General features: G+C 47.2%; 1 protein-coding gene across 2 annotated transcripts in view; it reads right to left on the minus strand.

The window, feature by feature from the left end:
- Positions 1–475: 475 nt before the first annotated feature.
- The window catches only part of RAB5B (RAB5B, member RAS oncogene family), a 55229-nt gene continuing 40145 nt past the window's right edge, over positions 476–15559 (minus strand). For both annotated transcript variants that reach the window (XM_040425591.1, XM_040425592.1), the window contains one exon: positions 476–3104. In XM_040425591.1, coding sequence (XP_040281525.1) covers positions 2989–3104 — 116 coding nt within the window. In that variant the 3' untranslated portion in view covers positions 476–2988. The remainder of the gene's footprint in view (positions 3105–15559) is intronic.

Consider the following 15559-nt stretch of genomic DNA (forward strand, 5'->3'; position numbering starts at 1 on the left):
ATGCTGTGGCTCTGCTGTCATGAATTTTCATGCAGCACATCAGCAGCATTGTACAGTACAAGCAAAGTGGATGAGTTTTTTTTTTTTGTGGATGAGAAATCTCTAAATCAGTTTAGACCTTTGGGGAGTATTTGAAATCTGCAGCATGTCAATTTGTGATGTGAATCTCTCCTGTGGATGGAAAGGGTAAAGTTCACAGTCATTTCCGGGGCAACACATGTTTTTTGCTGGGGAACCACCGGGAAAAAAAAACGCAGGAGAATTTTCGTGTTGACACAGCCTTAGGGTTCAACATTGCGGCAGTGTTGGAAAACAATCATTGATTATTAGCTTTGCACAAAAGGGGAAAAAAAAAAAAAAAAAAAAAAAAAAGGTCCCAGTCAAAAGCGCATAAGAATGTTCACTGTCTGTAGAGCTGAATTACACTGTACAATACAGCAACTATGGATGAAAATACAATAAAGTGTTACAAAGCTTTTTTTATTTCCAACCTCAGGATTAGAAACTGTAAAAAATAAAAAATAAAATAAAAAAAAGGATTGCAGAACATGCACATCACACCAATGCGGACCGTTTGGAAATATTCACAACAATTCGTTGCAGAACTGAAAATCCGTTCTTTTCATCTGAACATTGTTTTCTGCAAGCCCCTTTCAGATTTTTCCAAAATTTCTGCAACAGATCCGCTGCATGTGAATAAACCCTTATAATATCTCCTAAACCTTTGTCATTCACGTGCTGTCTAGCCCTCTCACATATGGCAAGGCATTTACAGAGTACACCCTAACCACAGTCCTGTCCACCGATGGAAGGAAGGCACATTTCAAGAGAAAACTGGCAATCCATGAAGCCACCGACATGAATTAGTAAGAACACTTAAACACACACACACACAGGAAGGCACATACCTGCCATGCCAACTGGTGTATAGATAAGACTTAAGAGAACCTTATGAGTCAGGTTTGGGTAAAGAGTGGTTAATCAATGGTTGTATGCTATGATGTGAGAGAATATAATTACAATTCCTAAGAGAGCGGTAATAAATGTGGTGCAATCAGTCCACTTGCTACATGATCGTGAAACACTGAATCCAATAAACGGGGTTGTCCAAATAATCCTAAAATCTACCCAACACCACTAAATGCCTTTATTAATAAACATGCTATATTCTCCTACCATTCTCTGCGTTCTCTTTTTTCTGGTTGTATACAAGGCTGCAGTGGCAATGCGCAGGTATATGGCATGTGACCACTGCAGCCAACCACTGTCCTTAGCGGTCTTGTGCCGTATAGCGCTATGTCACCGATGCAGCCTTGTATACAAACAGTTGAAGGTGGACCAGAGCTCTGGCACAGAGAATGGTGGAGGAGAAACAGGTGTGTATAGGAGTTTTTATTTTTATTTTAAGGCATTTAGTGGCAATGTGAAGATTTTAGGACAAATCGGACAACCTCTTTAATATAAAGAAATCTGAAAATAGGCGTAAATCAACAGAAGAACAACCTTTCCACACTTGAGAACTAAAGTGCACGCTGCCCTTGAAGTAGGCAACACTAAATACACAGGTTTGCATGGAACTTGCAGAGCAGCAAGGAGAATAGTAACCATTGTAGGAAACCTCTTCAGCGAAGGAGGAAATGGTGATTTAGGGACTACCTTCTCTACGGTTACATAGCTTGAAGTGAGTTATTGAGTGATTGTTAAATGAAATGTGTCTGGTTCTGCTGACCATCGCCAAGCTGCATCAGGACTTGTAGCCAAGTAGGTACGTTGTCTCCAGGCCGGAAATCCATCTGTCACTCTGCCCACCGGGTACATATTGATGGGGCTCCCTCCACTGTTATACAGCACTCCTACATCCTTATATCAGAGTAAATCACAAGCATGACAATAGCGGCAGCTGGATCTGCTGTGCTAATGGATGGAAAACTTTGATGGTATATAAAATCCCTGAAAACCGAACGGCTAAAAAAGTGTTTTGACGACTGTGACCCAGAGCGCTCCCATAATCCAGATGAAGATCCTGTAAACCATTTGATGTGCTTTAAATTCCAGACACAAATTAGAATTCCCTCTAGGCCACCAGCCAAGGTTTGATTTTTACTGCATCATGAAAGACCACCGCATTACCTGCCTGGACTAACCACGCAATGCCCATCAATAGAAGGCATACTCGCCCCTGGCCATGCCTACAGTAAAAGGCAAATCTCAAATGTTCACCTTAAAACTTTTCACATGTACACAACCCATGAAATTGTTCTTCTGACTACATCTAAGAGGAAGGTGAAAGGATAATTTACCAGCTAGAGTTGTCCAGGCACACAAATAATGCATTTGACAGGCGAAGCAAACAAGAAATTAAAAAGTACACAAGTACTGCAGCAAGTCATGTGAGGCTTCTTCCATGTCTGAAGATCTACAGAGAGTGCTGTAAAACAGAAGAGAAATTCAAGAAAGTGGAAGGTAGGTGGTGGGTAGAAGATAAGTAGTAGGTGGGTGAAGGGGGACCTACATGAAACCAAAAACAAAAAACAATATTAAAGTCACTATATGCAGCTATAATACAAAGTAGAATCAGTTTTTGTTTTTTGCTTCTTTTCTTGTTTGCTCTGCTGAGAGGGCGCGCTCCCCAGAAGATGCAATCCTTACTGCGTCACCAAGAAAAGTCTGTGTGTGTTTGTTGGAAGCGTTAAAAAGAACAAACAAAAATGAAAACCCACAATAGTGCTGTTAGCAGGGAGATCTCGGGGCTGCAGTGGTGTAGGGGTGGAAAGGGGAAGTTTCAAGATGCTCGCGTTGTTTCCAAGTGTGTGCTGTTATCCACTGGTGAGGGGGGAGGAAGGGATGCAGAAGGGAGAGTCTTGGCAGAAGAGTGAAGTGCTGGAAAGGTGTTAAGTTGTATTTCTGGAGGGTGGAAGGGCAGGTGCAGGAAGAGAGGTTATAATCTTATCTTGAATCCCCTTTGCTCTCGCTCTCCAGTCTCCGCTATTAATTGCTGCAGCACTGGCTCCTGTTCTGCTGTGTCTGCTCGTGGAGATCCACGCCCCGGCTCCGGCCAGGAGCCCCGATTGTGTTCTGGGGCTCATTTTTTGGCAGCTTCTTAGCTGTAAAAAGAAGATGCGATTTCATTAGGGAATCAGGTTTTCAAATACAGAACCCCTATTAAAACTGGACATAGCGTCAAAAGAACAGTGCCATGTTTTAGTATTTCACATTTTCTTTAAAGTTTTCCAAGTGTTTTATACTAATGATGAATTCTCATCAAGTCATCAGTATCTGATCGGTAGGGGTCTGACTCACTGCACCACCGCCAATTAGCTGCTTAAAAGGTGCCACGGCGCTCCTGGCAGTTTACCCTAGGCTATGTGATGTCACATTCATCAGTCCCGTGGCCTAGGCGCAGCTCGGCCCCATTCATGTGAATGGAGCAGAGCTGCGGTGCCAAGCACAGCCGCTACCCAATGGATGGCACTCTGCTTGGTAAGCTGCAGAGTGCCGTGGCCTCCTCAAACAGCTGAGTGGTGGGTGGCCAGGTCCCCACCGATCAGATACTGATGACCTATTATGAGGATAGGTCATCAATATAAAACACCTTTAATAGACTAATTAAAGTCCTTAGATCTGTGTTCTGCACTTAGGCTTTTTGGCCTACTTTGGTTTAGTCTGCCTAGCGATATGCCACCAGTGTCTGAAATAAGACCTACCCTTTTAAAGGATCTGTTGCTTATTTTGGTTGGTAGGTTCCAGATACCAAAGGACACCTTTGGAGGTCTTGTGTAGCCCATATCTAAATGGGTCAGAGCTGTTTTGGAGACATGAGGGTCTATACAATATTAGGCAGGTAGCTTTAAGGATAACCAACTCCATACATGTACAGAAGTTCAGGGTTTAAACATGGCGTCTGCTCAGAAGATAAGCTGGCGCCATAGTTGCTCGGTTTCTGCTGCTTTAAACATCAGACGCCTGTAGGCAATGTCTGTCATAGGCACTATCACTGATCATAGACATTTAACCCCTCCGATACCAATGGTCAATTGTGACCATGGCATCTGACCAGTGAAACCCACACAAAGATCAAGGGAGCCATTTGATTGTTGTGGCAGCCTCGGGCCCCTTGAAGGATCAGAGGCCTGCCACATCTATGTTCCTATGGAATCCTGCTTGTGGGAGGGCTCCATGGGAACATAGCAAATCTCCCATAGACTACAGTAATATTTATTTGCAGTCTATAGGAGAAGCCATCAGATGATTACAAGTTGAAGTCAACTAGGCCATGTGACTGATGAATTTAAAGTCACTGGCCTAAGATGAAGACACTGCACTCACAGGAATGACTCAGCCTCTTCATAGAGCCTTTTTGGTGGGAGTGATGGAAGTTGGACTCCCACCGGTTAGATATTGATGACCTGATCTTGAGGAAAGGCCATCAATACAAAAAAAACAATAATATGTTTTATAACTGAGCCAGGTTTTCTTTACAACAGAGATTTCAAGAAAGTTTTTTTGCTGTGTCTGCAACTTAGGCTACTTTCACACTAGCGTTCGGGTGTCCGCTCGTGCGCTCCGTTTGAAGGGGCTCACGAGCGGCCCCGAACGCATCCGTCTGGCCCCAATGCATTCTCAGTGGAGGCGGATCCACTGAGAATGCATCCGCCTGCCAGCGTTCAGCCTCCGCTCCGCTCAGTGAGCGGACACCTGAACGCTGCTTGCAGCGTTCGGGTGTCCGCCTGGCCGTGCGGAGGCGAGCGGATCCGTCCACACTTACAATGTAAGTCAATGGGGACGGATCCGCTTGAAGATGACACCATATGGCTCAATCTTCAAGCAGATCCGTTCCCCATTGACTCCGTTCCCCATTGACTTACAATGTAAAGTCTGAACGGATCCGCTTAGGCTACTTTCATACTTAGAAAATTTTCTAAGTTTTAATGCAGACGGATCCGTTCTGAACGGATGCGAACGTCTGCATTATCGGAGCAGATCCGTCTGATGAAACATCAGACGGATCCGCTCCGAACGCTAGTGTGAAAGTAGCCTTATTGTAACACAATCCAGCACAAAGGTTAGTGACCTCAAGGTCAGCTGCAGCATTGACGCATTGTTCCTTTGAATGATCACAAACTTTATAGTAATAAAAAAGGGAGCAGGCTATTGTATGTTCCTTAGAAAGGTCCAGGTCACTTCCACTGTACTAAAGCATGACACAGACATAATAAAAATTAAAGAAGGTGAATAAACTTGAGTACAAGGTGAATGAACACAAATATTGATCAACCTCTAACTTTGCACCTTTATATCTGTAGGTTAATTATCCCTTTAATCTCAATGTGGCTATTTCCTCACACAGGATGTAAAACAGTGTATTTGAAAGTCTTCAGACCCTTCAACTTTTTACTAATTATGTTATTTTGCAACCATGCACTAAAATAAATTCTGCACTCAGTACCCCATAATAGACAAAGTGAAAACAGAATGCTTGAAATCTTTGCTCATTTATTAAAAAGGAAAAACGCTAAAATCTTGCAATGACCTAACTATTCAGACCCTTTACTTAGTACTAGTTGAGACACCTTTGGCAGTGATTACAGGCTCGTCTTTTTGGGTATGATGCTGCAAGGTTTACACACCTGGATTTGGGGACTTTCTGCCATTATTCCCTACAGATCGATCTCCCTAGCGATGTTTGATTGGGTTTAAGTCAGGGGTTTGGCTGGGCCACTCAAGGACATTCACAGAGTTGTCCCTAATTCACTCCTGTGTTGTCTTGGCTGTGCGCTTAGGCCCAGTGTCTTGTTTCAAGGTGAACCTTTGGCCCGGTCTGAGGTCCACAGGACGTTTTCATTAACAAATATCTCTGTACTTTGCTACATTCAGCTTTCCCTAAACCCTGACGAGTCAACCTGTCCCAGACACTAAAAAACAGCCAAGAGCATGATGCTGCCACCACCATGTTTCTCTGTGGGAATGTTATTGAACAGGGAAGGAGCAGTGACTGCTTTCCTCCAGACATGATGCTTAGAATTGCGGCAAAAAGTTCAATCTTTGTTTCATCAGACTGGAGAATTTGGTTTCTGATATTCTGAGAGTCCTTTAGCTGCTTTTTTGAAATTCCAGACAGGCTTTCATGTGTCTTTTACTGAGAAGAGGGTTCTTTCTGTCCACTCTGACATAAAGCCCAAATTGGTGGAGTGCTGAAGTTTCTCCCAGACTGACCATTGGGTTCTTGGTCACATTACTTGCCAAGGCCCTTCCCCCCCCCCCCCGTTTGCTTAGTTTGGTGGGGAGGCCAGCTCTATGAAGAGGATGTCCCCTCGTCACAGTCACAGTCCTGGGGATAAATAGATGATGGGAGAGATCTCTGTACTGACCCCTGATATATTTATACATAGTAATTAGATCTCCCCTCAGTTGTCTTTTTTTATATAAACTAAACCCTCTGCTAATGTCTTTCCACTCCATGGGCGGTCTGACCAATGATTTGTAAAGTTCTCATCATGTGCATCTATGTCCCTTTTGATGCACCCCATAATCTTGGCAGCAGCTGCCTGACACTCGTTTCTACAGTAGTTTGCTGTCCACCAGAATTCCTAAGTCCTTTTCCATGTCAGTGTTAGGGCGAATGCACAGGACTGTTATGTATTTTGCGGTCCACAAAACACGGATCTGCAAAAAATACAGATGATGTCTGTGTGCATTCCGTATTTTGCTGGCCCTGTTGAGGAACGGTTGAGACATATGCATATATATCCATGCATGCCTGCAAATACGTGCGGGCATGTATGGTATATATGTGCATACATTAGCCATAATATCATGGGACGATGTGCGCAGATGTGCCCAGCATCTGCGCACGTCTGCCCATGGTGATCCCCAGGGGCTCATGGTGGCCCCTGTGGGAAATATGTGCCCCCTTATATTGTAGGGGCTTGTGCCCTCTTATATTGTAGGGGCTTGTGCCCCCTTATCTGTGCCCCCTTATATATGAATGTGGCCCCTTAGATAATCCCCCTTAATATATGCCCCCTTATCATATATATATGTGCCCCTATACAGTTATATAGGAGGGCTTATTCCTGCCCCTATGTGAATAATGTCCGTTCATATATGCTTATAGATGTGCCCCAAGCATCTATGGACATATATGGCCGGAATCCCGCTCATATGCGCCTGCTGGGTGGGTGGAGGAGACAGACAGTTGGACAATTATGTCCAGCGTCGGCCTCTACAAAGGACAGAGGATCAAAAAGATCCTCTGCCCTTTGTCACCATCTCCGGCAGCGCTGGAGATGGTATGCCTAACAGAGACCTGGGAACAGAGTTCCCATGCCCCTGTCTGCCGCTCACCTCAGGCGCTGTAATTACAGCGCCAGAGATGTGCGATATCTCCACAGGCGGGAGGATCAAAGGATCCCCCTGCCTGGGAGAGCGGGCTGGCGCAGGGCGGTAAAACGGGCGCGAGTGCTGCAGGGTTTAAATACCCCAGCAGCACTGCGCTCTGACAGTTGGGTGTCCCCCCCCCCCTGAAGGTGAGCGCACCCGGCGCTGGGATAGAGAACCCCTGCCTGCCTGCCGCATGCAGAGCGCTGTGCTCTGCGCTCAGAAGTGGACCCCCTGCATGCCGGAGTGAAGATCCCCCCCCCCCCCCCCCCCCCACTAAGAGGAGAGAGCGCAGCCAGCGAAGGAGCTGCGCTCCTGCACATACCCGAAAGGCTGGCAGCGCTCTGAAGAGAAGTGGAGGAGACTAGGCTGAGTAGTTGAGCCCAGAACAGCCCTGAGGAGGAGAGCAGAAGGACGGAGCAGAAGTTATACAGTCTAAGTATCACTTTCCCTGTCCTGCCTCCTCCTTAACCCTTGCTGCCCTGAAATATCTCACTGCCCCCCTGCCATTAACCCCTTCAGTGCCCAGCAGTCCCCCAATGGCAATCCCAGCAGCATTGCTGCTGCCCTTAACCCCTGCCCTGCTGCCCCAGGTCACAGTCCCCTGCTCTGCAACTCTGCTCCCCAGTCCCCTGTTAACCCCTTCAGTGCCCTGTTCCCCTACTCTCCCCTGGTTACCCCTGGAACCCTATACATCCCCTGGTTCCCTGTGTGCCTGCTCTCCCCTGGTTTACCCTGTTATCACCCCCCATAGACCCCTGAACCCTGGTGGCCCTGCTGGTAAACCCTGATTAACCCCTGGTGGTTACCCTGGTCCCCTGCCTTGGTTCCTCTGTAGAGCATGCTTCTGCTCTGCAAACAATCCTCTGTGGAGCATGCCTCTGCTCTGCAAACAATATTGTGTAATTAACCCTCTTGTTACCCTGTAGGGACAGTGAGTACAGACGGGTGGGGTTGTTACTGATATTTGTGTGTATGCGAATGTATTATTGTATTGTATAGTGTGTGGGGTGGAATGTGGGATTGTGTTGTGTAGTGTAGTTAGGCTTGTATTGTGTTTATGGTAGTACTGTTTCTGTACTGCGGTGTGTACGTCTATATGTATATATATTCATATCCATTGATCCATGAATATGTATAGATATTAGCGTATTGCTAGACGTGTATAATTGTATTGTGTAATAAATATTCCTTATTGTTCATAATGCAGTGTATGGTGTTTTTAGTAGTCGCCGCCGTAGTATAGTGATAGTAAGGCGCATGCAGCTAGATTAGTGATTAGTGTAAGGCAATCAGTAGTGTTTTATGTTTATTTAGGTATAAATAGGCGGAGTCATCACTAGACGACTCTCGCCTATTTATGAATATTAATTATTGAGATTGGCATAAATATCAATAATTAATATCCCCTTTAACATTGGCGAGCCAGGCCCACTGCTAGGAATTTGTTTTCTGTGTTTGATTTTGGTGAGAAAAAAAAAAAAATAAAAAAAAAATCGTTTACGCTGTGAACTAGTCAGACAGGAGGGACGCGGTCAGTGGATTCTGAGCGTCCATTGCCTGATAGTTCGTACAGGTAAAGCGGTTTGTTCAATCAGAACCAAACACAGAGCAATCTCTACAGCAGAGAATTTAAATCTTTCTGATTTGTGTATTAACGATTTTCTGATTGCCTTGCACGCCCACTGAACACTGGAGAGAAGTCGTCGCATACGTCACTGAAGAGAGGACCATCGCCGTTGGAGCTGAACAGAGAAGTCCGGCTGAGCGGGAGAAGACGTTCCTGATACTACAGGACCTCCTCCACGCAGCATACAAGGGACAACAAAGGACAACACCAAGGAAGATGGCCTCTCATCAAAACGTGAGTATGAACTTCTCCACACTACACCAGTTAGCTAAACACAGCACATTTAACCCCATCCTCCCCACCACTTACAAGTCAGCAGAAATGCTGTGGTCCGATTTGTTAGCACAGGCTTGTAGTTACGACAAGCTATGTGTTAATAAACGGACGGTGTTGAATAAGTCCACCAAACGGCTTCGGATGCTCGCCAAACTCGTTCATACGTTTGAGGCTAGCACCTGTAAGCCAAAGGAAGTGGCGCTGGTGTCTCGGTCAACGGAGACAATTCCTCCGGCCATTCACTGCCAGTGCTGTACCAGTAATTCGGACCAGGTTTCGGCATTGCGGGCACAGCTGGCGGAGAATGTGCAGTCTACTGTTGACCGAGAAGCGCAGGTGGCTAGGATAGAGTCACAGTTAGTAGAGCTGCAGAGGCAGAAGGAGGAAATTGAGGCTAAGTTGACTCAGTCTTATACTGAGCTCAAGGCCTTCAAGGAGCGGACTGCCTCTACTGACGTGACGGTAGCCAAATTGAAGGCTCAGGTTGCTGTAAGGTCCCAGCTAATGTCTGGCATGCAACAGGTTATTACCAAGTTGGTGCCGGCCCTTTCTTTTTCCGTAAAGGCAGGGTCGGAATCTCCCAAAATGTTGCCCTGTGCAGGGCCACAAGGGGGGAGAGTAGTCTGTGACCGGTCTGATCATCAGGTCAAGCCGGTCCAGACTAACAGAGATTTTTCCCTGACTTTGGGAAAAAGAACTGTGGTGAAGAGTGCGTCCCTGAGGATGGAACAATTCAGGAGAAGGGAGCACGGCTGCAGTGTAGATGGACCTGGGCCATGCAGAGCAAGCATCAGATGTTTTGCATGTGGTGGCCTAGGTCACATAGCGAGACACTGCGAAACAGATAGGAACATAACACACAGGACAGGAAACCAAGTCACGTGTTTCAGGTGTGGGAACAAAGGACACATTGCAAGGAATTGCCCTTGTGCAGGTAATTGCAATGTGTCCAACAGTATCAGCCAGGTAACAAATTGTGCAGTGGGGTCTAGCCAGCCTGGCCATAACGGGGTTACCTCTCGGCAGCATCACCAGCTGCTGAGGGGTCAGAATGGCCAAGCTAGGCTAGGCAACATTTGACACCCCTGTACTATTTGTTACACCGTTGGTTCCCTGTGTATGTCCATGTTGTGTGTTTTTGTTATCTGTTTGTAAGTTTTTCTTGATGTTGATGGTGGTAGTCCTTGTCTACGAGTGTGTTCCACCATGCTGATTTATGTAGTGGTGTAAGTCCCATCTGCTGTCTGTTTCATTCTGTGTCCCCTTGCAGTGGAACAGTGTTATACTGTGGATCGAGAACGTATAGGCTTGCGAGCAGATAATTTCACACGGGAAATCCTACACAAAGGATGATGTAATTTTATTCTGGGCAGCCAGGGTCTCGGATCGATACAGATAGCGCTGTTGTGCTCAAGGTTTTCGGTAGGGCTGTGTTGCGCTGGGGACTGGGGCGGACAGACAACATTGGTGTAATGTTGTGCTGCGCACTTAATTCTAGTCCGGTCAGGTAGCACAGCTCTGATAGGGATTGGACGCAGAGTGTTTGGCAGCAGAATGTGGACTGTGTTCTTGTGTTGTGGGGTCCTGGGGAGCCAGGGCATGCCTATGCCATTGGTTCTGCAGGCCTCCACAAGATGGGATCACAGGGGGAAATCGGCCTGGGTACACATGAGTGGACAGGGATGCGGTGCCATCAATAACAAGATGGTGCTTTGTCCACAGAACTCCAGTTATCCTAACCTAGTAGGGCGGCCATCCTTATCTGTTGGTGCAGAGGGATGTGCAGCAGAGGACGCTATCCTCTGAAGGTAGGGTGTTCAGACACCAGTGTTGGGATAACGAGGGGTCCTGTGAGATAAAGGGCAGCCCAATACCTTTCTCTACCCATGGGTCAAAGGTATTGGTGCTGGGAATTTTCACATTTAATTGCACTGTTAGGGGAGAAATTCCCCTGGGAGCGCCTGGTATTTTCTTCTGCCATAGGTGTGATTTTATATGGAGCGGAAGAAAAACCCAGGAGACGCCACAGAAGAGACCAGCTATTCCCCCTGACACTGTTGTGAAGCTCCAGAGGATCCCACTGGATTTTGGCAACTAAGCGACCTCTGCCTAGAGGTGTTCTAGAGAAGACTGTGCCACAATCCAGCGGGAGCATTATTTAAGGCTCTGGAGGAAGACTTGGGAGACGTTCGGGTGGAAGAACTTATCACTTGTTTCACCCAGTGAAACTTCTTCTGGTTCTGGTCATCGTCGGAGGGTCAAGGGACTTATTGACCAAATACACCAGAACCAGACAGAACTTTACAGAACTATCCAGAGGAGGAGGCTCAGGACATAACTCAAACATTGTTCCTGTAGCCAAATATATCTATGGACACACTTTGTTTCCTATGAGGGTTCGGGACGTATAACATGTACTACCCTGAAACCCCATAGCACATTGTATTGTATATATATTGATTATGTTTGTTGGTTGATTGTGTACCCATAGACACTCTAGGTACAAATGTGTGACAGCCTATACCCAGGGAAACTCGCCCAACGCATTGCGGTGAGTTATAATTTGGCTGTACACATTTGCATCCTATAGTCGTTTCCCATTGACACAGGGGTCTGCGACCTACCTGTGTCTTTGGAGGTGTAGAGATATGCCAGGTTGCATGAGTCTCTATGGGTGCACACATTTAATGGAATTTGGTGGTGTTGGGAGGGATGTGACATGTATTTTGTGTGAATGGGGATAAGGTTAGGTCACGATAGGGACAGACATCATTCATTTGCCACCTTGAACCCTGGAACGGTGAAGTTCTTAAGGGAAGGGCTGGATGTGTAGTGTGGCGGAGGTGTTCTCCGCAGTAGAATTTAGGTACTATGACATCACCGCTTCTGACCTGCCTTGTAAAGACCTATTAATCTGTCCATGGGAGAACCGCACCCATCAAGATGGAAACAGATGTTGGACGAAAGTGGTGATTGAAGAAAGTTGGGACCGAGGTTGTGAGGGTGAACCCGCTCCAGATTCCTTGGAGGCGGGCCATACCTGAAGATCGGCAGAACTACCGAGACTGTGGGGGTGTGGTCACTCCAAAGTGGGGGGTGGCCGACACTAAAAGTCTGTTAAAGAAAGGCCAGTTAAAGACTGCAAAGAGTGAACCCGCTCCAGATTTGGGGGGGGCGACGACACCTGAAGATCGGCAATTACCTAGAGACTGTGGGGGTGTGGTCACTCCAAAGTGGGTGTTTGCCGACACGAAAAGACTGTTAAAGAGACTGTGGGTGTGTGGTATCCTAAAGAGGTCAAGAAGAAGACGGTGTATCCTGTGGACGGAGGAGTAGGTTATGGTGAAGGGCAGGTCGGAGGAAGACGGATGTCTAAGTACCTAAAGATCAGTGTGCACTACAGTTCTTCCTGAACTTCCACCAAAGATGGGGTTGAAGGGGGGCAAATATATCTCAACCCGTTCCCCCATTATATTGTCGTATTATATAGTCCGACAACAGGGGGATTGTTGAGGAACGGTTGAGACATATGCATATATATCCATGCATGCCTGCAAACACGTGCGGGCATGTATGGTATATATGTGCATACATTAGCCATAATATCATGGGACGATGTGCGCAGATGTGCCCAGCATCTGCGCACGTCTGCCCATGGTGATCCCCAGGGGCTCATGGTGGCCCCTGTGGGAAATATGTGCCCCCTTATATTGTAGGGGCTTGTGCCCTCTTATATTGTAGGGGCTTGTGCCCCCTTATCTGTGCCCCCTTATATATGAATGTGGCCCCTTAGATAATCCCCCTTAATATATGCCCCCTTATCATATATATATGTGCCCCTATACAGTTATATTGGAGGGCTTATTCCTGCCCCTATGTGAATAATGTCCGTTCATATATGCTTATAGATGTGCCCCAAGCATCTATGGACATATATGGCCGGAATCCCGCTCATATGCGCCTGCTGGGTGGGTGGAGGAGACAGACAGTTGGACAATTATGTCCAGCGTCGGCCTCTACAAAGGACAGAGGATCAAAAAGATCCTCTGCCCTTTGTCACCATCTCCGGCAGCGCTGGAGATGGTATGCCTAACAGGGACATGGGAACAGAGTTCCCATGCCCCTGTCTGCCGCTCACCTCAGGCGCTGTAATTACAGCGCCAGAGATGTGCGATATCTCCACAGGCGGGAGGATCAAAGGATCCCCCTGCCTGGGAGAGCGGGCTGGCGCAGGGCGGTAAAACGGGCGCGAGTGCTGCAGGGTTTAAATACCCCAGCAGCACTGCGCTCTGACAGTTGGGTGTCCCCCCCCCCCTGAAGGTGAGCGCACCCGGCGCTGGGATAGAGAACCCCTGCCTGCCTGCCGCATGCAGAGCGCTGTGCTCTGCGCTCAGAAGTGGACCCCCTGCATGCCGGAGTGAAGATCCCCCCCCCCCTTCCCCCACTAAGAGGAGAGAGCGCAGCCAGCGAAGGAGCTGCGCTCCTGCACATACCCGAAAGGCTGGCAGCGCTCTGAAGAGAAGTGGAGGAGACTAGGCTGAGTAGTTGAGCCCAGAACAGCCCTGAGGAGGAGAGCAGAAGGACGGAGCAGAAGTTATACAGTCTAAGTATCACTTTCCCTGTCCTGCCTCCTCCTTAACCCTTGCTGCCCTGAAATATCTCACTGCCCCCCTGCCATTAACCCCTTCAGTGCCCAGCAGTCCCCAAATGGCAATCCCAGCAGCATTGCTGCTGCCCTTAACCCCTGCCCTGCTGCCCCAGGTCACAGTCCCCTGCTCTGCAACTCTGCTCCCCAGTCCCCTGTTAACCCCTTCAGTGCCCTGTTCCCCTACTCTCCCCTGGTTACCCCTGGAACCCTATACATCCCCTGGTTCCCTGTGTGCCTGCTCTCCCCTGGTTTACCCTGTTATCACCCCCCATAGACCCCTGAACCCTGGTGGCCCTGCTGGTAAACCCTGATTAACCCCTGGTGGTTACCCTGGTCCCCTGCCTTGGTTCCTCTGTAGAGCATGCTTCTGCTCTGCAAACAATCCTCTGTGGAGCATGCCTCTGCTCTGCAAACAATATTGTGTAATTAACCCTCTTGTTACCCTGTAGGGACAGTGAGTACAGACGGGTGGGGTTGTTACTGATATTTGTGTGTATGCGAATGTATTATTGTATTGTATAGATAGTGTGTGGGGTGGAATGTGGGATTGTGTTGTGTAGTGTAGTTAGGCTTGTATTGTGTTTATGGTAGTACTGTTTCTGTACTGCGGTGTGTACGTCTATATGTATATATATTCATATCCATTGATCCATGAATATGTATAGATATTAGCGTATTGCTAGACGTGTATAATTGTATTGTGTAATAAATATTCCTTATTGTTCATAATGCAGTGTATGGTGTTTTTAGTAGTCGCCGCCGTAGTATAGTGATAGTAAGGCGCATGCAGCTAGATTAGTGATTAGTGTAAGGCAATCAGTAGTGTTTTATGTTTATTTAGGTATAAATAGGCGGAGTCATCACTAGACGACTCTCGCCTATTTATGAATATTAATTATTGAGATTGGCATAAATATCAATAATTAATATCCCCTTTAACAGGCCCCTAATAGAACAGTCCTATACCTGTCTGTAATGCGGAAACGGAATGCACGCAGAGTAACTTCTGTTTTTTTTGCGGACCCATTGAAATGAATGGTTCCACATAAGGTCAGCAAAAAATTAAATAAAAAAGAATACGGAACGGACACGGATAGAAAATATGTTTGGGTGGCTGAGCCCTTACTCAGCGTTTTATCATTTAGTATGTACGGGTGACGTGCATTGTTCCTTCCCACCTGCCTAATCTTAAGGCTCCATTCAGACGTCCGCCTTTTGGGTCCGGATCCATTCTGCAATTATGCGGAACGGGTGCGGACCCATTCATTTTCAATGGGGACGGAAAAGATGCGGACAGCACACAGTATGCTGTCCGCATCTGCCCCGAACTTCTGGTCCCCGGCTTCGCAAAAAAAATAGAACACATCCTATTCTTGTCCGCAGCTGTGGACAAGAATAGGCAGTTCTATTGGGGTGCTAATAGGGCCTAGGGATAATAGGGCCTAGTACTGACCCCTGTGGTACCCCACTAGTAATGGTGAAGGGTCACCAGAACCAAAGATTCTCAGCCAGTCGGTGACATGGCCTAGGCGCAGCTCAGTCCCATTCAAATGAAGCTGTCAATCTGCAAGGAGGCTGCAGTCTCCTCAAACAGCTTATCTGGGGGGTTCCAGGTGTAGGACCCAGAC

The sequence above is a fragment of the Bufo bufo genome, chromosome 3 (assembly GCF_905171765.1).
Source record: "Bufo bufo chromosome 3, aBufBuf1.1, whole genome shotgun sequence".
Classification (NCBI taxonomy): Eukaryota; Metazoa; Chordata; class Amphibia; order Anura; family Bufonidae; genus Bufo; species Bufo bufo.